The sequence below is a fragment of the Aulonocara stuartgranti genome, assembly GCF_965226115.1.
Source record: "Aulonocara stuartgranti genome assembly, chromosome: 5".
In the NCBI taxonomy this organism is placed as follows: Eukaryota; Metazoa; Chordata; class Actinopteri; order Cichliformes; family Cichlidae; genus Aulonocara; species Aulonocara stuartgranti.
The window spans coordinates 15,760,183-15,783,816 of NC_138943.1; the positions used below are offsets into that span (position 1 = coordinate 15,760,183).

General features: G+C 41.2%; 1 protein-coding gene across 1 annotated transcript; it reads left to right on the forward strand.

Annotated features, from left to right (window-relative positions):
* Nucleotides 1–21,624: 21,624 nt before the first annotated feature.
* Nucleotides 21,625–23,391, forward strand: gpx1a (glutathione peroxidase 1a). The gene is made up of 2 exons (XM_082532041.1): nucleotides 21,625–21,967; nucleotides 22,710–23,391. The coding sequence occupies exons 1-2, from the start codon at nucleotides 21,743–21,745 to the stop codon at nucleotides 23,058–23,060; spliced, it is 576 nt and encodes a 191-aa protein (XP_082388167.1). The 5' UTR covers nucleotides 21,625–21,742; the 3' UTR covers nucleotides 23,061–23,391.
* Nucleotides 23,392–23,634: the final 243 nt, after the last annotated feature.

Below are 23,634 nucleotides of genomic sequence, written 5' to 3' on the forward strand. Positions count from 1 at the left end.
TGTTTCATGGATTGCTTTTGAGAAAATCCCTCAAGAGGACACTGGAGCAATTTATTTAATTTGCATGCCTATCTCAACAAAAGATACACCCAAACTGTTGAAATATTTTAGCGGACAGAGTGTGTGTGTGTGTGTGTGTGTGTGTGTGTGTGTGTGTCTTCTCTTTTATATAGCAGAGCCTTGTCACAGATATACAAGCTGGCCAGGTTTCTAAATGCAGAGTTTTATAAACCCAACATGTGGTCCAAATAGTACTACAAAGAAATAATTTGTGCTGGGGGGAAAAAAACACATATGGGGTTCACGTTGGGAAATCATCCACATCCTACTGCAGCCAGCAATAGTTGGGTTCCACTGAGTCATCTATCTGTTATTTGAAGAACCTTTTCATCCATTTTCCTTTGACACTTTCACCCTTTCGATATTTCAAGCAGGACAAACATGGAGCACAATAAACAATATTCAATACACAATTGCTGAATCCAATCACAGAGCAGCGGAGAGCATCTGAAGCCATTAATAACTTGGTACCTGGTACATAAAAAAAGAGAAAAACAACCCTATGTCTAAAAATAACTACCTTTCTTATATTGTATTCACATCCATCTTCCTGATATTCATTCACAGAGAGAGGAAAACAGCAAATAAAGTTTAAATCAGATCAATCATATGTAGATGTGACATTTAACACCAACATTAGATTCCCAGCTGCTTGATGATAAAAGTCATGTTTGAACACTTGATGGGCCAACTCTGCTGAGGCTCCTACGCGAGCAGTTAGTTTCAAGGTAGTTATTCAACAATAACTTACTTATTACATTAATATGATATACTGATTAAGGATTATATCGCATACAAAAGATGCATCTCATAGAAAAACCAGAAGGAAAAAATACTTGATAATATAGTCATTGAGGTCTTAAGGTAAACAATTCCATCAAAAAGGCTTTTTTTAAAGCGATTTTAATTAATAATTTATTATTACACTTTTTTTTTCATCTTAAAGAGTCATCACTTTGTTCACATGGCTTTCAATATAATTATGTACCGCCTGCTAGTATAAATGTTTTGACATTAATCTTTTATTTGCATTTTCGCTGTGCAAAATTGGTTCGTCAAAAAAACTTTTTTTTTCCATCATCTTTCAAGGAAGACACATAGCTTCATCACTTTGAGACTTTGTGCCCAAGTACAGTTTAACACATTCATTGGACCATCATCCAATATAAGGTTTATGCCACAGCTCCCATAAGTAAACAGCAGTGGTAATTGCCAAAATCAACCATCTGTAATCGGTTAATCCATCAGTATACACAAGGTCTTTAATCAAAATGACATTTTTAATGCTAAAATATAATTATTGTTGTTATCCAAGGATTTTAAAATGTACTGTTTTTAGTAGAAAAAAATAGTAATGTGACACATTATTAGTTTTTTTTATTAAGATGCCAAATTACAGTTGTCTAGGTTTTTGTTTTGAAACAATTTTTTGACAGATTTCTACAATCTGTGTTGTGTTTATGATAGGTGGGCTAATAAATAGTTTAGCACTATATATAGTATAGGCAATTGTTTGGAAAGAAGAGATGTAAGGCTTCATAGAAGTTAACAGTTTGATAACAAATCATCCCAACAACCTGTAATAAGCATGAAAAACACCTAAATGAACCCATCATCCCTTTTACATTTTCGAGTATGATACTGTAATATGCACAGCATACAAATCCAACAACCTTTTCTGACCTTTCTGAATAAACATCATGTTAGCTAAAAGTCTGCATTTTTAACAGACCCTGCGGACTAGCATCTGTGCACTCCTTTGCATCACTCTTGCCCATGCAGATGACATGAGTAAGAATTGCAAGAGGCAGTACCTTATGTTCCAAAACTGGGGCTACACTTTCTTCATGATCATCTTTCCATGTGTGCCAGTTGCTAAAAAAAAAAAGAGTCTTTTCTAAGGCACAATTGACAACTTGCTTTATATTCAGTCCAAGACCTCTGTGCTGGCAAGAAACTTTGGTGCCCTAAAGCAAACAAATGTTCCATCATCTGCCTTTCACAAACCTTTAGATCTCTGTGAATGTCAGCAGTATTATTCTCCCACTCCAGTTCCCAATCCAGTCTGAAGGCCTGGCCACCATGCTCGAACCAAATCTCAAGATGCCAAGGCGCCTGTGTTGTAGCTCACCACTTAAAAGCCAAGGCAGAGACGAAAAACACTCAAGCCGATCGATGGTCTGACTAGCGCAAATATCAGGCCTGACCATGGGGCAGCGACTCAAAGTGTCTGACAGACAGAAATCATTCTACCATGACAAGCCAGGCATACTAAATGCTGATGAGCTTGTCTGAAAAGGTCTCACCACTTGGGATATTCAAAGTGTCAGCTATCTTCCGAATACTACAAAAAAGAGAGATGTAGAAAGAGACTTACGTTGTTCAGCTGCTTCTGTTAAATGTGAGCTATATTTTAAATTCTATTTCATTCTTCAACATCAGAAATAAGTGTCTTATTTTTTTGGTTTAATTTTTCAGAGCATTTGCCTTTTAAACCAATTTCAAATAAGCTTAAAAAGATTTAAGGTTCTAATGTTCAAGATGCTCTTCAAACCCTTCCTGCAAATATATTTTACCTGACTCTTCAACTGCTCTCAGAGTGACTCAAAAAGTTTTGAAAGGGGAATCAAATTCCAGCAGAATACTTTTCAGTCTTCTGAAGTCAACAACACTTAAACTCATCCAGGCAGGAAATGACTAGCAGTGATGTGTCAACCAGAGAACACAGAAAGTCAATGACATTCTCCAGCTTTAAGTGACGAGGTCGGAGAATGCATAGACAGTGGTGTGCACCACACTAACAGGTAGGCTGAATGAATTTCTTATACTTTGTATACGTACTTGTTCCCTGTCATTCTTTGTTTTGATTGGTGCAAAGGTACGTCCAGTGTGATCACTCCCATAGCAGCACCTCTACACTGCGACTTGTTCAACGCAGTGGCGAGATGGTAAATAATGTGTCTGTGAAGGTTCTCAGTCATCCAGGTCATCGTAGTCAAAGGAGCTTGCAAAGAAAAGCGTCTGGACTTCTTTAAGTTGCTTGAAGACGTTTCACCTCTCATCCGAGAAGCTTCTTCAGTTCTAAGGTCAAATGGTGGAGAGTCCCAGATATAACCTAGTGGGAGTAACCCCCCACAGAGGGACAAAAGGACCCCCTGATGATCCTCTAATCGCCTGAGCCAAGGTGTGAAACTGGGTGTGGGTCCCAATCAGCCAGAGTTTCGGGTGTGTTCATTGTGAAACCTGGCCCCACCTTATCATGCGAATTCCTGAGATCAGATGGCCCAGGATGTGAGTGGGCGTTAAGGCGCCTGGGAAGGGATCTCAAAACTGGATTATAGATGGCAGAGAGTTGGTGTCGTAAACCCCCGCCTCTGTTCAAAGATGGTCGCTCACAATGGACATAGATGGCTTCTTTCACTCCTCTTTCAAAACCATCTGTCCTCTCTGTCCAAAATGTGAACATTGGCATCCTCGAAAGAGTGTCCTTTATCCTTTAGATGCAGATGAACTGCTGAGTCTTGTCCTGTGGAGGTGGCTCTTCTGTGTTGGGCCATGCGCTTGTGAAGTGGCTGTTTGGTCTCTCCAATGTAGAGGTCTGGGCATTCCTCGCTGCACTGTACAGCATACACCACATTGTTAAGTCTGTGTTTTGGCGTTTTGTCTTTCGGGTGAACCAGTTTTTGTCTGAGCGTGTTGCTGGGTCTGAAATGCACCGGGATGTCATGCTTGGAGAAAACTCTTCTGAGTTTCTCTGATACACCGGCTACATAGGGGATGACAATGTTGTTGCGTCTGTCCTTCTTATCCTCCCTCGCTGGTGTCTGGTCTTCTTTTCTGTGCCTCTTTGCTGACTTTAAGAACACCCATTTAGGATAGCCGCACGTTTTGAGTGCTTCCTTTACATGTGTGTGTTCCTTCTTTTTTCCTTCAGGCTTAGAGGGAACATGTTCTGCCCGGTGGTGTAGGGTCCTAATTACTCCAAGTTTGTGTTCCAAAGGGTGATGGGAGTCAAAGAGGAGGTACTGGTCCGTGTGTGTGGGCTTCCGGTAAACTTCGATGTTGAGGTTGCCATTCTCTTCAATGTGGACAGCGCAGTCCAGGAAAGGCAAACAGTTGTCCTTTGTGTCTTCCCTGGTGAACTTGATGTTTTTATCCACAGCGTTAATGTGCGCAGTGAAGGATTCCACTTCTTGTGTCTTGATTTTGACCCAGGTGTCATCTACATATCTGTACCAGTGGCTGGGTACTCTTCCTTTGAAAGAGCCAAGTGTCACGGTTTGCGGGGCAAGCCGTGTGGATTTGTAGTAAGGACCCAAAAGGCGGCAGCTCTAGTGCAGGTGAGTGTTTATTTACAGGGGTGTAAGTACAAACAGCGGTGGCGACAAAACATGAAACCGGAAACCTAAACTGGGTAAACTAATAAGACAAACCAGAATGAGGATGCAGGGAGGTCCGGAGAAATACATACGGGGAGACGCAGGGAGACCGAGGGGAAACAACACAGACGAACCAGCGATTACTAAGACAGAAAATACAACTTAAATACACTCAGAACACAGGGAGATTACACACAGGTGGGAGACACAGCTGGGAGTGATTAACATGACGAGACCAGGGAGGCAAACTGAAAACACTCACATAAGACGCAGACCTTCACAATAAAACAGGAACACACGGGGGGAACAGGGTAAACACCAATTAGAGAACAGAACCAAAATCGCGAAGAGAAAACACAAAACGCTGGGTCAAAAGGACCCAGGATCATGACAGTACCCCCCCTTCAAAGGCTGGCTCCAGACAGCCCAACAAGAAACAAAACAGCCAGAAAAAACAGAAAACAACCCGACCAGGGCGGGCGGCGGGGGCCCAGGAAGGAGGGCTTGAAGCAAAACAAAACCGGAGCACCAGAAGGCCAAAAGACTAAAACAAAAAACGAGCCCAAAACCAAAAGAAACGAAGCACACCAGAACACAGGAAAAAACAGAGCCCAAAACAGAAGAGTCCAGGGGGCCGACAGCACAGGAGTCCAAAACAGTTCAGGGGGCCGGCCAGGGGGCCGACAGCACAGGAGTCCAAACAGTTCAGGGGGCCGACCGTGCGGACGGCAACGGCGGCGACGTGGACACGGTTCGGGGGGCCGGCCGTGCGGAAGGCAACGGCGGCCACTCAGGCGATGGCGGTTCGGGGGGCCGGCCGTGCGGAAGGCAACGGCGGCCACTCAGGCGATGGTGATCTGGACCAGGCGAGGCTGAAGACTCGGATGAGGCCGGACCAGGCGAGGCTGAAGACTCGGATGAAGCCGGACCAGGCGAGGATGAAGACTCGGATGAGGCCGGACCAGACGAGGATGAAGGCTCTGAGGCCGGACCAGACGAGGCTGAAGGCTCTGAGGCTGGACCAGACGAGGCTGATGATGAGGCTGGACCAGACGAGGCTGATGATGATGCTGCAGCCGGCGAGGATGATGATGATGCTGCAGCCGGCGAGGATGATGATGAAGCTGCAGCAGGTGGCTGGACGGGCTCCTCGGGCCCTCCAGCTGAGACAGGTGGCTGAACGGGCTCCTCGGGCCCCCCAGCGGAGACTGGAGACAACGGCCGGAGCGGTCCCTCGGACCCTCCAGCGGAAACAGGAAACAAAGGCCGGAGCGGTCCCTCGGACCCTCCAGCGGAAACAGGAAACAAAGGCCGGAGCGGTCCCTCAGACCCTCCAGCGGAGACACGAGACGAAGGCTGGACGGGCCCCTTGGACCCTCCAGCAGAAGCCATCACAAAGCCAGCAGGCATGGAGTCCTCTGGCAGACATGAAGGCAATGGGTGCTGTGCTGAGCACTGGCCCTGCTCAGACAGCACTGACACGGAGTTGTTCTCTGAGGGCTGCTTAATCTTCAGGGGTCCAGAATCAGCTGGGGACTGAGACCTAGCCTCTGGGGAAGCCCTGGAGTGCAGAACGGTGCCTGAAGCAGCTAAAGCGCGAGAAACTCCCTGACTGGACCTTAAATTTTCTCCCTGCATGGAGTGAATGAGTGGAACCGGTACTGCTGGAGCCAGAGCTACGGGTAGCGGGGGCACTGGAGCTGCTGGGGCCTGCGCTACAGGCGGCACTGGTACTGCTGGGGCCTGCGCTACAGGCGGCACTGGAGCTACTGGGGCCTGCGCTACAGGCGGCACTGGAGCTACTGGGGCCTGCGCTTCAGGCGGCACTGGAGACTGAACTGAGGGTGGCACTGGAGACTGAACTGAAGGGGGCACTGGAGACTGAACTGAAGGGGGCACTGGAGACTGAACTGAAGGGGGCACAGGAGACTGAGCTGAAGGGGGCACAGGAGACTGAGCTGAAGGGGGCACAGGAGACTGAGCTGAGAGTAGCACTGGCTGCGGGGGAGCTAACTGAGCTGAGAATGGCTGCGGGGGAGCTAACCGAGCTGAGAGTGGCTGCGGGGGAGCTAACCGAGCTGAGAGTGGCTGCGGGGGAGCTAACCGAGCTGCCGGTAGCTGCACAGGCGATAAGCAGCTCGCGTTGACATCCGCCACACAAAACGCAGCCCCTGAATGAACAGTCATGCAGTCTGAAAATGAAAAAGAGTCCTCACTCACCACAGCCGGCGATTTAGAAGCCCGAACGTCCGGCTGTGGGTTGGCGCGCTTGCGGCGCGATCGGCGTTTCCTCCCCGCAGACGGCTCCGACGGGCCGGGCAAGATCACATCCGGCGAGTCGGGCAGCGAGGCAGGAGTGGCTGAGAGAAGGTGAGGTGTGTGCCGGAGAAAAGCCTGTATGGTCGGAGGAAGTGAATTCAGTAGCCATGGCAGGCCGGAAAAGAGACGTTGTAGCCGACCTTCCACGGCGCGGCGAAGCTCGTACGGAGGATTCTCCAGCCACAGCCCGAGGAGGATCTCCACATTGTAGCCGATGTCATCCTGGAGCTCCTCGGACGGATTGACTGCCGCTGGGTCCATGGTGGCTGGTTCGTACTGTCACGGTTTGCGGGGCAAGCCGTGTGGATTTGTAGTAAGGACCCAAAAGGCGGCAGCTCTGGTGCAGGTGAGTGTTTATTTACAGGGGTGTAAGTACAAACAGCGGTGGTGACAAAACATGAAACCGGAAACCTAAACTGGGTAAACTAATAAGACAAACCAGAATGAGGATGCAGGGAGGTCCGGAGAAATACATACGGGGAGACGCAGGGAGACCGAGGGGAAACAACACAGACGAACCAGCGATTACTAAGACAGAAAATACAACTTAAATACACTCAGAACACAGGGAGATTACACACAGGTGGGAGACACAGCTGGGAGTGATTAACATGACGAGACCAGGGAGGCAAACTGAAAACACTCACATAAGACGCAGACCTTCACAATAAAACAGGAACACACGGGGGGAACAGGGTAAACACCAATTAGAGAACAGAACCAAAATCGCGAAGAGAAAACACAAAACGCTGGGTCAAAAGGACCCAGGATCATGACACCAAGAGCCTTCCTTTCCACTTCCTCCATGTAAAGGTTGGCTACAATAGGTGACACGGGGAAGCCCATGGCACAGCCATGTTTTTGTCTGTAAAAGCCTTCGTTGTATTTGAAATATGTAGTGGTGAGGCAGAGGTCTAACAGTGTTCAAATCTGATCGGGTGTGAAGTTGGTCCTGTCCTCCAAGGAGCTGTCTTCTTGTAGTCGTTTTCTGACAGTCTCCACGGCCTCCGTAGTGGGTATGCAAGTGAAGAGAGAGACTACATCAAAGGACACCATGGTTTCATCTGGATCCAGGGTAAGTTTCTGGGCCTTGTCGGTGAAGTCGGTGGAGTTCTTGATGTGGTGTGGGGTGTTCCCCACAAGAGGAGCACGGATGGTAGCAAGGTGTTTAGCAATGTTATAAGTGGCTGAGTTTATGCTACTGACTATGGGTCTGAGTGGGACAGCTTCCTTGTGGATTTTAGGAAGTCCATAGATGCAGGGTATGGCATCCCCTGGGTAAAGGCGGTGATATGTAAGGCGGTCAATAATTTTGTCCTTTTCAAAGTCTTGAAGGTAAGCTATAACTTTCTTTTTGTAGCTGCTTGTGGGGTCTCGCTTTAGGGCTTCGTAGGTATTGTTGTCACTGAGGAGAGTAGTGATCTTTGTATGGTAATCTGTAGTGTTTAGGACCACGGTGCATCTTCCCTTATCAGCTGGTAAAACAGTGATGTTGTGGTCCTTGTTCAGGGAAGCGACGGCCTTCTTTTCCTGTATTGTGAGGTTGGATGGAGGGACTTTGGCACTGGAGAGCGTGGCTGAGACTTTCATCCTGATTTGCTCTGCTTCTGTCTGTGATAATTTATTAATCCGTATGGCAGATTCTGTGGCTGTGATGAGGTCCACTATGGGCAACTGTTGTGGAGATTGTAAATAATGGGTTTCAGGAAGCAGTGCTATAGTGTTGCATATGAAGGGCCCTTTAAACTTTTCTCAACTTTCAGGCAATCAATTCAAGCTACTTCCAGTGAGACAGCTAGAGATACACCCTTGACTGATATATGACTGCCAAGGTAACCCAAGGGTATGATGGTTACCAAGGCAACAAAATCCTAGAATGTCCTGCCAACAAGTTTTTTCAAAAAGGTCTCAAAGACTTTAGAGTCAGACCTGTTACAGATCGTCAACTTTTCTTTATTATCAGGTGTGTTTCCAGAATCACTAAAAACTGCTGTAATAAAACCTATACTGAAAAAGGACAATCTTGACAAGACACAAATGAACAACTACAGGCCGATCTCAAATCTCCCATTTTTAAGTAAGATCATTGAAAAAGCAGTTTCTCAACAGCTCAGTTACTTCTTAAAACAGAATAACTACTATGATGCCTTCCAGTCAGGTTTTAGACAGAACCACAGCACTGAAACCGCTCTGACCAAAGTGTTTAATGACATATGTCTGAATACAGACAGTGGAAAAATGTCAGTCTTAGTTTTACTGGATCTCAGTGCAGCATTTGATACTGTTGACCACAACATATTACTCAAACGACTGGAGAACTGGACAGGTCTTTCAGGAACTGTACTAAACTGGTTCAAAACATACTTAGAAAACAGGAAATACTTTGTATCAATAGGTAACTTCACATCTGAGCAGACAAGTATCACATGTGGAGTTCCCCAAGGTTCCATCTTGGGACCCCTTCTGTTTAACATTTATATGCTCCCACTGGCACAGATTATAAAGAACAACAAAATAAACTACCACAGCTATGCAGATGACACACAAATATATATCACAATGTCACCAGGAGACCGAGGCCCTGTACAGGCTCTTGGTAAATGCATTGAGGAAATTAATGACTGGTTGCGCCACAATTTTCTCCAGCTAAACAAAAACAAAACTGAGGTAATAGTCTTTGGCGCCAAAGAAAAACGATTACAGGTCACCAGAGAACTTCAATCTATACATCTAAAAACCACAAACCAGGCGAGAAATTTGGGTGTAGTGATGGATGCAGACCTAAACTTAGAAAAACACATTAAGACAATAACAAAGTCGGCTTACTATCACCTCAAGAATATTTCAAGGATAAAAGATCTGATGTCTCAACAGGACCTGGAAAAACTAGTCCATGCATTCATCTTTAGTAGGCTTGATTACTGTAACAGCATCTTTACAGGTCTACCTAAAAAATCAGTCAGACAACTACAGCTCATTCAGAACTCTGCTGCTCGAGTCCTCACTAAGACCAAAAAAGTGGACCACATCAGTCCAGCTGTGAGGTCTTTACACTGGCTGCCTGTCCGTCAGAGGATAGACTTTAAAGTTCTGATGCTGGTCTATAAAGCTTTGAATGGTGTAGGGCCAAAATACATCAGTGACCTCCTGACCCAGTATGAACCTTCCAGATCCCTCAGGTCATCTGGATCCGGTTTTTTATCAGTTCCTAGAGTCAGAACCAGACACGGAGAAGCTGCATTCAGCTTTTATGCTCCTTATATCTGGAACAAACTCCCAGAAAGCCTCAGATCAGCTGAAACACTCAGTTTATTTAAATCCAGGTTGAAGACTCACCTATTCTCAGCTGCATTTGAATAAAGCACCAAATCCACACTTTTAAGCTTAAATTTCAAAACTTACATTTAACTACTGATTTTATCTATCGTTCTGATTTTATCTGTTTTGATTTTATATACTGTTTTGTTTGTTAATTAGTTTGTTTGTTTGCTTGTTTTAATCAATTTTAAATCATGCTTTTTATTTGTTTTTGTTTCTAATGTCTCTGTAAAGCACTTTGAATCACCTTGTTGTTGAATTGTGCTATACGAATAAACTTGCCTTGCCTTGCCTAGCGATCAACAGGTGGTGATACAGTGACAGGTGAATTGCTTCCTGTGTGGATGCCCCTTTACAGTCCATATTCTATCGACATTTTAGCTCCTAGTTTCAAGTTCATCAGTTATTACCATACATGTTTCAGATGGTATAAAATATCAACTGTGTGATATTGCTCCTTCCTACATTTTAACAGTGTTATGTGAGTCTGTAGGAAACTAACATTCCTGTTACACTAACACTGGAGAAAACACAGCTATATTTAAACAACTTCATACTCTAAAGCAGTTAAAGAGACAGCCAAAATCCGCAAAATCCGCAAGCAAATTTCCAACAAGCAGCCACCGAGTAACAGACAATGTTATTTGTGTTAATTAAATTTTAAGTACTAGTTTTCTGAAGCTATAGTTACAAACATGTAGAATTAAATGTCCCACAGATAAAGCTACAATTATTTAAAAAAATTATAGTGAAATAACATTTGTTTTATATAGCTTAAAATTACTGGTGTTTTTCTTAACTGCAGAAAAAGAAATTCAGACTTTACAGTTGACCTTCTAAAGACAGATTTCGCTCTCTCTGGGGGGGGGGGAGGAAGCCAGGGGTTGTGGGGAATGTCTGGGGGATGTGGGGTGGCAACACACACACACACACACACACACACACACACACACACACACACACACACACACACACACACACACACACAGATGCACAGTATATATACTTTACATTCTGCCTTATAAGTCTGCTTTCTACCACTAAAAGATCAATATGGACTTACAGAATATTTTTCAGTCATCAATAATAGCCACAGGGGCTACACAGACAGACACACACGCACACATTTGAGAGAACCAGTAGTGGATAACAGATAAATACATTTCTAAATATACATATATTTTGTTTTGCTTTTTTCATTTAAGCACAACAGCTGAATCTGTGCAGTTTAAGTACAACGTCCTGTGATAAAGCCAGACTTTGTGAAGGTTGCTATATCTAAATGATTTGATTCTGTTGAAAGCCATATTTATCACTTTAACCACCCAAATTATATCTGTGTGGCTGTGGTTGTATTTCATATTATAAACTAAAACTTCAAGACGACCAGTGAATTAAATAAGCAGCTCTCCAGCACAGTTCGTGCCAAAACATAAAGACGATAATTTGATGTAAACCTATGATTTACATCAGAAGACTCCATTATTTTAGCTAGGTAAGTAAATTGACCATTTGAGTTTATCCTGTATTGTTTTATTTTAAGATTTAAAAAAAACACGTGTCCAAATTATAGGAAACCACAAGCACCTCAAAGACTATCAAAAAACAGCTAATATATGAAGCTATACTATTACAACTGCAGTCAGACTGTAAGCTGACCTCTGAGATAGGCTAAGTGCCACTGGAGCAGAGCCAGGCTTAAACAGCGTCCAAGCAGATGGTAGAGCCGGCCAGACATGACACACAAACACATTCCTCCAGTGGACACAGATTTATTGAGACAACCTGTGGTGTTGCCACCTGTTTTAGTACACTTCACAATTAAACCATATTCACAAAACTCTCTGCTCGTCACAATGATTCACCTTCACAGAATCCCTTGAGCAGCTATCACTGGAGTCATTTATCATTAAGTGTGAAGAACCCCAAATTGTTTCTCTCTCTCTCTCTGTCTGTCTTCAACTTTATCACCAAGTTCATCTTTCATATAAATTGTGGGATGCCAGGAAGGAAATCTGATCATGTTTTTGTTTTTTTACATAATATATTTTACCTTAGATCTGCCTGAAAACTCAGAGCATGACTCAGAAGGGCATGTGTTGAACATGGGGTTAGATACCGATCGTTTACTTGCCTCTGCCTGACGTAAGCCCACCTCAGATTTAGCAGTGATTCATTCTGTTATACACACTTATGCATTTCCTTTAGGGAGTTCATGAAATTAAAATAGGAATACTGGTACAGCCATTTTCTAAAAGAAACTCCACAAATATCACAAATACAGAAAATATTTAAAATTTGGACAAGACATTCATTCCCCAGCAGCTAGTTACACCTTGCTAGTTGGATCCTATTTTGATCCTATTTTCAAAACTGCCTTAATTCCTAACAGTGTAGATTCATCAAGATGGTGGACCTTCCATATTGACATGAAAGCATCACAAAATTGCTGTAGATTTGTCAGCTGCACATCCATGATGTGAATTTTCTCTTCCACAGCATCCCAAACGTGTTCTTTTGGATTAAGAACTGGTTACTTTGGAGACCATTTAAGTAAGAAAACCAGTTTCTTGAAAAGAGCCCAGCCTTGTGACAGGGTGTGTTATTCAGCTGGAAGCAGCCATTAGAAGATGGGTACACGGTGGTGATAAAGGGATGTTCATTGGTCAGCAGTAACACTCAAGTAGGCTGTGGCATTTAAACAATGCTCAGCTGGTACTAAGGGCCTCAAAGACTGCCAAGAAAATATGCTTTCATGTTGTTTACACCAAATTCTGACTCCACCATCCAAATGTTGCAGCAAAGACTTGTCTAAAAAGGCAAAGTTCTTCCAATCGTCTATTGATCAATTTTATTGAACCTGTGTGAATTGGGTTCATTTTCCTGTTATTTGCTGGCAGGAATAGCAGTCTCACCAGTCTCCTTTGACCTCTGGCACGAACAGGGCATTTTCAACCAGAGAAGCTGCTCACTAGATATATTGTTCTTTTTTGCATCAATCTCTATGAACCCTAGACATGGTTGTGCAAGAAAATCCCAGTAGATCAGCAGTGTTTTAATACCCAGACCAGCCCACAAACAACTATGGCAAGTCCAAAGTCACTTAAAGCATCATTAAAATCATAGCTGAGATGCTGTGATTCAAAGCAAATGTACGTGATTGGCTTGATGTTGATGATTCTTGGCATGTGCTTACATATATATGAACACATGGCATGTAGTGTGCCTAAATCAAAGTGTTCTAGATTTCGTATTTTATAATTCAATTCAATTCAATTTTATTTATATAGCACCAAATCACAACAAAAGTCGCCTCAAGGCGCTTCATAGGTACAGAGAAAAACCCAACAATCATATGACCTCCTTTGAGCAGCACTTGGGCGACAGTGGGAAGGAAAAACTCCCTTTTAACAGGAAGAAACCTCCGGCAGAACCAGGCTCAGGGAGGGGCGGGGCCATCTGCTGTGACCGGTTGGGGTGAGAGAAGGAAGACAGGATAAAAGACATGCTGTGGAAGAGAGACAGAGGTTAATAACAGATATGATTCAATGCAGAGAGGTCTGTTAACACATAGTGAGTGAGAAAGGTGACTGGAAAGGAAAAACTCAATGCATCATGGGAATCCCCCGGCAGCCTACGTCTATTGTAGCATAACTAAGGGAGGATTCAGGGTCACCTGGTCCAGCCCTAACTATATGCTTTAGCAAAAAAGAAAGTTTTAAGCCTAATCTTAAAAGTAGAGATAGTGTCTGTCTCCTGAATCCAAACTGGAAGCTGGTTCCACAGAAGAGGGGCCTGAAAACTGAAGGCTCTCCCTCCCATTCTACTTTTAAATACTCCAGGAACAACAAGTAGGCCTGCAGTGCGAGAGCGAAGTGCTCTAATAGGGTGATATGGTACTACAAGGTCATTGAGATAAGATGGGGCCTGATTATTTAAGATCTTGTATGTGAGGAGCAGGATTTTGAATTCTGGATTTAACAGGAAGCCAATGAAGGGAAGCCAAAACAGGAGAAATCTGCTCTCTCTTTCTAGTCCCTGTCAGTACTCTTGCTGCAGCATTTTGGATTAGCTGAAGGCTTTTCAGCTAGTTTTTTGGACATCCTGATAATAATGAATTGCAGTAGTCCAGCCTGGAAGTTATAAATGCATGAACTAGTTTTTCAGCATCACTCTGAGACAGGATATTTCTAATTTTAGAGATGTTGCGCAAATGGAAGAAAGCAGTCTTACATATTTGTTTAATATGTGTGTTGAAGGACATATCCTGGTCAAAAATGACTCCAAGGTTCCTCACAGCGTTACTGGAGGCCAAGGAAATGCCATCCAGAGTAAGAATCTGGTTAGATACCATATTTCTGAGATTTTCAGGGCCGAGTACATAATCGGGACATTTTCCTAAACGAGGTATTTGCCTCATTATTACTTGTCTTTTCAAGTGAATTTAATTTCAAAGAGTATTTATTATTTTTTGATCTGTCACTAAAAATACCAAAATTCATTGGATGGTAAGTTTATAACAGTCTACAAAGGGACAATACCTTGATGTAGTCCTCATGAACTGAAATGACTTATTAGTATCAAGAAGCTACAGCCCGACGTGTTGGGAAACAAAGTAGTAGCACATGTTATTTCAGGAAAGGCAAACACTTTATAGCCAGATCCCTTATAATGCTTTTGAACCTCCTCATCAGGCTCGTTTTCTCTTTTTCTCAATACACGACTGACAGCATATCAGCAATGAGGTCCAACCATCTAAAGTACCAAATAAACTGAATAAATAAGGATGTGTAAATAAATAAATATAACATAGAAACAAGATAAACTCATAAATAAATGAGAGGGAGGAGGTCCTCATTCATTAGTCTTATCAGCAAACTCTTTCTCATTATGATGTTCTCAACTCCCCAAATTATTCACAACCTCCAAAATGACAGCAGCAGCACTGACATAGAGATAAATGCTGTCAAAACAACTGTTATTTGGCTATTTTGGAGTAATCCATAATGTTAATTAGTGTAGCGCTTTTGTGCAAAATCTCACGGCACGAAAGAACATTGCACTATTGTGCATCATCTTGTTTCATGCCACTCAAATTTGCAGAAAACTGAAATCCAAACTCTAAATTGCCCCCTACCACGAACATTTCCAATGTAATAACCTCTACATACTGAGGACTCACAAAAACAAAGATGTGTAAAGCAAGGCAATGGTAATAGTTCTGCATAATATACTTAAACAAAAAATCTGGAGATGTTAGCCAGGTGCCAAAGTTAAACAGAAAATATGCTCATTAATCTGAGCTCTAATTGGAGCATTTGGCAGCACAGCAATTATCGCTCTTTCTTCCATCTTGAGCACCCCGGTGCCCATTAAAAAAAGAGGAAAAGGGAGACACTCTTTACAAATGAATACTCCTGGGAGAACCAAGACTTTCTTCCTGCTGTGCTGAGCTGTGCACCACTGATGGCTGATGTAATAAATAAGCTGGAATCATCCAATTTGTTCATAAACCTATCAATGTTTTACTTCAAGCACTGTCAGCATGTATTAGAAGGCTTTTTTCTCCTCTGCTTCTAAATACAGGACAGCAATAGGTATAAGTTTTACGTTCAGGGTATTCACAGTGCATTACAGAGGCTAATTAATAAAAACTTTATTTAAACTTTAAAATAAATACACAAACATAAAAAAAGAAAAACAGAGCAAAGTGCATATACATTTCTGACGTTTTTTGGTAAAAGCCAGTGAAAAAAGGTTGGACCAGTTTTTAACAAGTAATAAAGGAATTATATAACACTATGACCATGGTATTGAGTCATCTTTTGGGTCTTATGAAACGCCAGATTCATTTTTATTTGTAGTAAGTAGAAATTTTGTCAGCACACTCACATGTATTAAATGTATATTTTGAACAATATTTTGTTTATTCTATTATAACAGCCAAAAAAAAACATAGACACAAAAGAATAACAATAAAGTGCTCCTGTCAACTGCAACAAACAACTTTAAAACAGTTACATCCAAGATCTTAGTTAAAAAGAGGTTTATGTTGTGATTTATAAAGAGTTCATCTAAAGTACTGTACTTTACTACTGTACTTGTCCGTCATTTCTTACATACCCACTTGGTCTGTCTGTTGTATATTGTTGTTCAGTGTCACTCCTTGTTTTGTTGTTATGGCATTCTGTGTAATATGTTGACTAACTTTATTTGTCAAAATAAAAAAATGCTCCTCTGCATTAGAACCTGATTTATTAGCAGGCCTACATTATCAACTGGTATTAGCTGTTTGTAAATCTATCAGTATCTGTACCGTATATGTACAGGGCAATCTGCAGCTTCCATTTTGGCAATACATGTGTTTGAAACAGCACAAACACATGAGCCAGTTGAGCCAAGCAGTAAAGAAAGAAGTAAATAGACAACTACACATCAGATATCTTTTTATTCTTTGTGTATCTAATTTTTTTAAGTATATATATATATCAACCGATATTTTGCAATATCAAAATTTTAAATCAACAAATATCAGTATCAGCGTTTGCCTTGAAAGTCCTGCATTAGTTGAAATTTTGTTACACACAGTTAAAGTGTGGTCTTGCTCAACAACCTCTTTCTTTACTGTCAAAATTATGTGATTTAGAGATTAATGAGGTAAAATACTTTGCAAATGGCCAACAGAAGTAGAATATATTGATTTAATTACTATTTAAAAAGGCCAACATTTTTATTAGCATGATTAAAAAACAAACTAGTTGATAGCAAATATATATACCTGAATATAAATTATTGCCATTAAGGAATCTAATGGAAGACCTGGCATGATATGGTCTATGAGTTTTTACCCCAAAACAATAGCACTTATGAACTTATTATCCAAAATTACACACTGAATAATTAAAATTATACTATTTAATGTGCTTTATTGAATGGTGATTATTCAGCAATTGCTATGTTTTGTTATATAAATGTTCTCTTCTGAAAACAGACCAAAACAGAAATATTGTTGGTTCCGTTTGTGCCTTAGTGTTTTTGGGAAATACACACAAAGTTTTTCTGATTTGGGGCAGCTTGTCAAGCCTGCTACATGCATTATATTCTCTTGCCATTTTGTTTTATTGATGCATAAACAGAAGAGCTCTGTACAAAGAATTCTGGTGAAATAAATATCAAGCTTTTAAGATTTGGGCTCTTGTCTTTTTTAATGGCGTTGATGTACATGTACTATTAGCAAACATCATATTACCATTAATATCCCTTCATTATTTTATGATTGATAAACCTCACCAAGCACTGGATACTCAGTGAAGATTATAAGAGTCAAATTCTCTATCAAATGTCCACAAACCGTGTATTCACCAGTTCAAAATATAATAGTGGCTGCTTTCACTGAAGCTGTCAGAATTAAATGACAACATGGCAAATGCTTAAAAATCAGATGGATTGAAAATGACCAGTTAATTGCTTGATTGATACAATTGTTAACAGCAAAAGCACAACTGGGGGACTCTACGCAGAAGGCTATTTTTGACACTTTCGCTGCTTTGAAATTTCACAGTGGGGAGCCTTAGCCAAGTGGATTTATTAACCATCACAGGACTCCAACTAGGGAGTCCAGAACAAAGAATCACTGCAAAAAGCACAAGCCTCTGTACACAGCCTTTGTTTTGCCCCTCTGCACTCATCAGTACACAAGTGTGCTGTCTTTTGATGTTTCTTCAATATACTGACAGTTCATCTGAAGCAAAAAGTTCCGAAATCCAGCTCACGCAATCACAACTTGTTGTGTCTCTGCTTCGCATCAGCTTCACTGGTTTTGGCGAGGGAGCAGGGAAAGTAGCGTAAAAAGGGTAGTTTCTCCACCAGCATACAAAATGTTAACGATCCACACTCAAATTCAGGAAGGCTTACATTTTAAATGTTGTACTATGACTTGTCGAAGGGGGAAGAGGTGGAGCGATTTCAGCATTTATCACAAAGACCAATTTTTGAACTGATACACATTTCCTGGCCAGTCACCTCTCAAGCTCCCTTTCTCACTGCTTTCATCATATTGTAACACTAATATGGTCCCTAGAGATGGGCAGACACATGTGCCATTTCACTGCAAGCTCACTTATCATCCATCACTTTCTTTTTTACACAATCTACATCTCCAGAACCACTTTGTCATTTGGAATATCAAATTGGACAGGAAAACTATACAATCTACCCTCAGTTCTCTCTCTCACACATTTTTTGGATGTGAAGGTGGGAGGGCGGTGAAGTGGGCACACTGGGTCAGAAAAATGCCCCTGGCCTTGAAACTGTGAAGAGGTTAGTGCAGAAGGAGGATTTAGCAAGTGCGGCCCAGAATATGTGTTAGCCATTTGGAGGAACAGACAGAGCTGCTCCAGCCCTGTATCCATGGCAACCATTTCAGGACCAACTCAAGTTCTCGTTGAGGTCTTTTGTTTCTCCAGAGGCTGTGATTAAAGGAGGTAAAAGTGAGAAAAACGAGAGAACAGAGGATGAGACTAGCCATGCTGACACTTATCCTCTCTCAGCTGCACTTTTGAAAATCCTTCCCACAGCAAATATCAGTGGACAGTGTCTTACTATTCAGACACAAAGTACCAGTCCTCCTATCTGAGAGCACTCTCTGGAGCTCCTGATGCAGGGACTGAATGACATCCTGAGGCCTGGACGCTAATGAGCTGAGATCATTACGCCAATTATTTTAGCTTAGATCAGGACTTTGTCTGTGCAGAGGAAGTAGGACCCACTGCTAGCCTAATTGATGGCTTGGGAAAAAGAGGATGAGCAAAACAAAAGGAGTTTGAACCGGAGATGGGAAAAGTTCATTGCTAAACTCTAGTTAAATTCCATCAGGTTGGTGTGCATGAAGCTATGATAGGGTTTATGCACTTAAAGTCAGTAAGGTTCAGTTAGCTCCATAAACAATCAACATAACTAAATTTCAGACACAGAGAATTACACAAATGTTGCAGGTTGCTCTAAATTGGCTGTAGGTGTGAATGTGAGCATGAGTAGTTTTCATTCTTTACGTGATGAACTGTTGACCCGCATTTCAAATATTAGTTCTCTCAGCCCTTTGTTTTGCGCTAATGTTACCAGAACCTCCCAACTCCCAGCACTGTAGCAGTGCAATAACTTCTGACTAACCATTTCAAGGTGCTACTCCTTGTTACACTGTTTTGGTAGAGCCCAGTACAAACACAGCTCAGCTGGACTTGCTTTGAAATGTGGGAAAAAGATTTCGGAGACCCAAGAGAGGGTGCAGTATTAAGTATCATGAAAACAGATCCAGCAGAAATTATTTCCTGCTGTTTATAGGATATTTGAGGAAAGATGAGTTCACAAAGGGATCAACTGGGAACATACACAGACATCTCACTAAGAGCCAAATGACTGATTGTGCTGTTAGAAGCACTTGAGTGACAATAAAGCAGATAGCTACAGCTTCAGTAACAGTTCTATAGGTTTAGTAGTCTGACCTTTGATTGAAGTTGGTCGTGCTGGCTCACAGAACATCTGATGTAGTGTGCACATTTAAAAAGGGACTCCAGAAGGACATTAATCTGACATCAGTGATGACTTGGCAGGTTTAATGGATAGAGGGCTAGGTGGATGAGTGGATGAACTGATGCATATTTTTTTCTTAAGATCAAAATAAGAATAAATAATTACAATTAAAGATAGAACCAAATCACATTACTATCAAGCTACTGAAATAATTAAATAAATTAGGATAATATCAATTTCCGCCATCCTAGTATTTCCATTTTCCTTACAGGCAGCAACAGAAGGCTAAGATTCTTTGTTCTCGTCTCAGTGGTAAGGAAGTTTTTTTCTTTTTCTTTTTTTTTTTTTAAGGCTAAACAGGCCTTCTAAAGCACCTCATTTTATTGAAGACTCCGCGAAGTCTCAACTCCCTTCAGATAGACTAGAGCAACGATTTTGTCACGTTTATTTTTCTAACATTACTTTTAGCTAATTAATTCATTTTAGTGTTTTCATTTGTCCTTTATTCATTGAACTTTTCCCTTGATGAATAGTAGAAATACTACAAACCCTACATTTAGCTCTGTTTTCAGACTGTATCAAGTCAGCTATCCAGTAATGCACTTGGATTACATTCCATGACATCTGAATCCACAAAGCACACCACACCCTGACCAGATGTGCCATGACAATGCTCAAGGGAAAACACAAAAATCAGTCAGTCCCAAGAGTCTTGCAAAGCGTTGGGCAGCTAAAAAACACAGAATATGTCTACAGGATAAGTAGACATGGCTATGTGTTGTTGAAGTAACAATGTAGCTGGATTAATATGATAAATCTCATCATAAGTTGTCTACTTATACCTGGTGAAAAGTAGGGTACTCGTCGTCTAATGCCATTTTAAGAGAATGGCAACATCGCCATCTAGCGGTCAACTGCACAGCCTTGTTTAGATTTTTTTTAAACATATACCTGATTTTTAGGTTAATATCTTTTAAAATATTAACAAAATAATAATAATAATAATTTAGACATTACAGAAAACAGACTTTATATTATTGCTAATAGATATGCTATACTAAAAAATTGTGTCTACCAGATGTTTGACCTTTTATTTAATTATTATTTACCTTAGTACTGTCAATATAAAACACTCCAAAAAGTGGAAGCTGTGATCCAGTCCTTTTCGAATCCCCAAAAAGCTCGACGAGGTCCTCGTATGAACTTGCAGGCGGGTGTAATCTTTCTTTCTTGTTGGCTGATGGCCAGTTATCACAGTAACTTCTGAGCAGATTCCCGAATACAAGATGTAACGGATAGCAGGATATCAGGATACTGACCACACACACATTCATATAGTCTGACATGATTGTTTACCCACAGGGGGAGCCATAAGTGAACACAGCTATGGCTCTTATTTTTAAAAAAGCCACCATGTTTAACAGCATGGTTTGTGTGTTTTCCACTTCTCCAGTCATTAGTTCTCAAGTCATTTCACTAAGCAATAAATAAATTCACTTCCTGTGACTTCCTGGAAAGTACCATTCATGCACACAAAAAGGGGGGATTGTTGTAAACAAACTGTAAATCTCTTAAGACATACCGATGTGAAATACGTTTTGCTAACAGAGTTTCTGCAGTTTCGGTTGTGTAGGTTTGTGTACGTGTCCAATATCAAAATTGGCAGTGGTCATTTAATAAATATTTGCTAAGTAAAAACAATTATGTCATTTTTCTTTACTTATTTTGATTGGAGATTTAGACGTCAGTGACTTCCTCAAGTGGTTAGAAACAATGATAATTACCATACTGGATTACCACATTTGTTAAATTCTTGTGCAACTTTATCTTTATAGATCAGTATCTATAAAGAAATACATTTAAAACAAATAGAGAGAGATTTCGATAGCAGGTGAAAATTAAATGCTTTACGTCTTTCTGCAAAACGATAATAAAATAATACTACTAATAATAATAATACAAATAATAATAATAATAATTTGCATTTGCACTGAGGGGTGTTGTTAGATAAGCTACTTGTCCCGCCCTAAGAATAAAAGCGAGGGCTGGACTTGGAGCACATTTGAAACGTGATAAGGAAAAGGTTTTTAATCCGAGTTCACGGTTTCAGAAATCTAAATCATCTGGATTTTTTAACAATGGCTGGCCATTTGAAAAGGTTTTACGACCTGACAGCTAAGCTGTTGTCTGGAGAAACTCTCCGTTTCTCTGCACTAAAGGACAAAGTTGTACTTATTGAAAATGTGGCGTCTCTCTGAGGAACGACAACCAGGGACTACACTCAAATGAACGAGCTTCATTCTCGCTACTCCGCCGAAGGTCTCGTTATTTTGGGTGTACCCTGCAATCAGTTTGGACATCAGGTACAAAGCGTGTTTGTTTTTTACTTGAGAGAGAGAGAGTAATGTTTATGAGGTGACCGAAACTCCGGACTAGCCAAATCCAGGCCTAGCTTCCTTATTCTTGACATGTGAGAAATATGACCTAAGAGCCGTCCGTATTTTAGTAACACAAGTTTACAGACATGCGTGTGTGTTATCAGTCTGAAATGAAACAGTTTTAACTTTAGGAATCTTTTACTTCAACTAAAGTGGGCCGTAAGTGTTCAAATACATGTGAAGTGTCATATTTTAAAAAAGTAATATATTACATGAAGTGTCTTATTAAAAGTATTCTGATTGTTACTAAAATATTAGCAAATTATCAGTGTCAAAGCAACATTTTAGCTTGCATATTTATAATATTTATAAGCTCCTGGTATTGATTTTTATATATAATACAGCGCATTATTTTCTAATATCCTAAATTGTCAAAGATGTTCTATGGTAAATATGAATCTGTCCAAATACCATATCTGTCGGATACATTTATCAGGTTCATAAGCACGATTATTTACTGCTAAAATGTCATGAACCAGAAAAATACAATACAAAGTATAAATTAGCGAATAAATCTCAAATACAAATACACCTGCCTCTATAGTGCACCTAAGTACTCTAGAGGAAATGTAGGTTACACTACAATTCCTCTTATTTAGCTTGTTTAATTGAAACCCCACTTTAATGTCTACATCTATCTAACAGTGCTTGTGTTTTGGTGCAACAGGAGAACTGCAAGAACGATGAAATCCTAAGATCTCTGAAGTATGTCCGTCCAGGGAATGGCTTTGAACCAAAGTTCCAGCTCCTCGAGAAGGTGGATGTGAACGGAAAGGATGCCCACCCCTTGTTTGTCTATCTGAAGGAAAAACTTCCATTCCCCTGCGATGATGCCCTGGGTCTCATGAATGATCCAAAGTACATCATTTGGAGTCCAGTGTGTAGGAATGACGTATCCTGGAACTTTGAGAAGTTCCTGGTTGGTCCTGATGGGGAACCCTACAAGCGCTACAGCAGAAATTTCCTGACAAGTGACATCAAGGCAGATATTAAAGAGCTACTTAAGAGACTCAAATAAAGTGTGCTGGGAAATTTTATGGGTGATTTAAAACATAACAGTTCAGAAAGATCAGTCAGCACATACACATATTAGGATAATTTGTCATGCTTTCAGATCTCAAGTTCCAAAAATGTTGTAGCAGGCCTGGGTTTGTTTGTGATATTTTAAATGACATCCACTACTGGATTGTTCAGCCTTTTAACTCAATGACGACACTCCTTTAAATGTTTTTGTGGAGGGGTTTCTGATAAAAATGTAAAAGTTTGACGACCATTGTGAATGTCTTTAATAAGATCGCAAATATTTTCACTTCCTTGACTTAAAAGAAGAAATAAATGTTATTATAATACTTGTGTTGTGCTCATTTCTTATTTGCAATGGTAATGGACAGGTAGATGGTTTACATCAGGCAGGAGTCTTTGTGGACTGCGATGTTCAGATGAGGCATTGTGCTCTGTAGTGACAGTAGGGAGCAGGGAGAGGTATGCGCTTGAGAGAAGAGGAATAAAAGTAGAAGCAAGACAGAATGAGATGAAAACAGGTGTAAGACTGAAGATGCAATGAGAGGTAGTGAAGGTGGATGAGTTTTAAT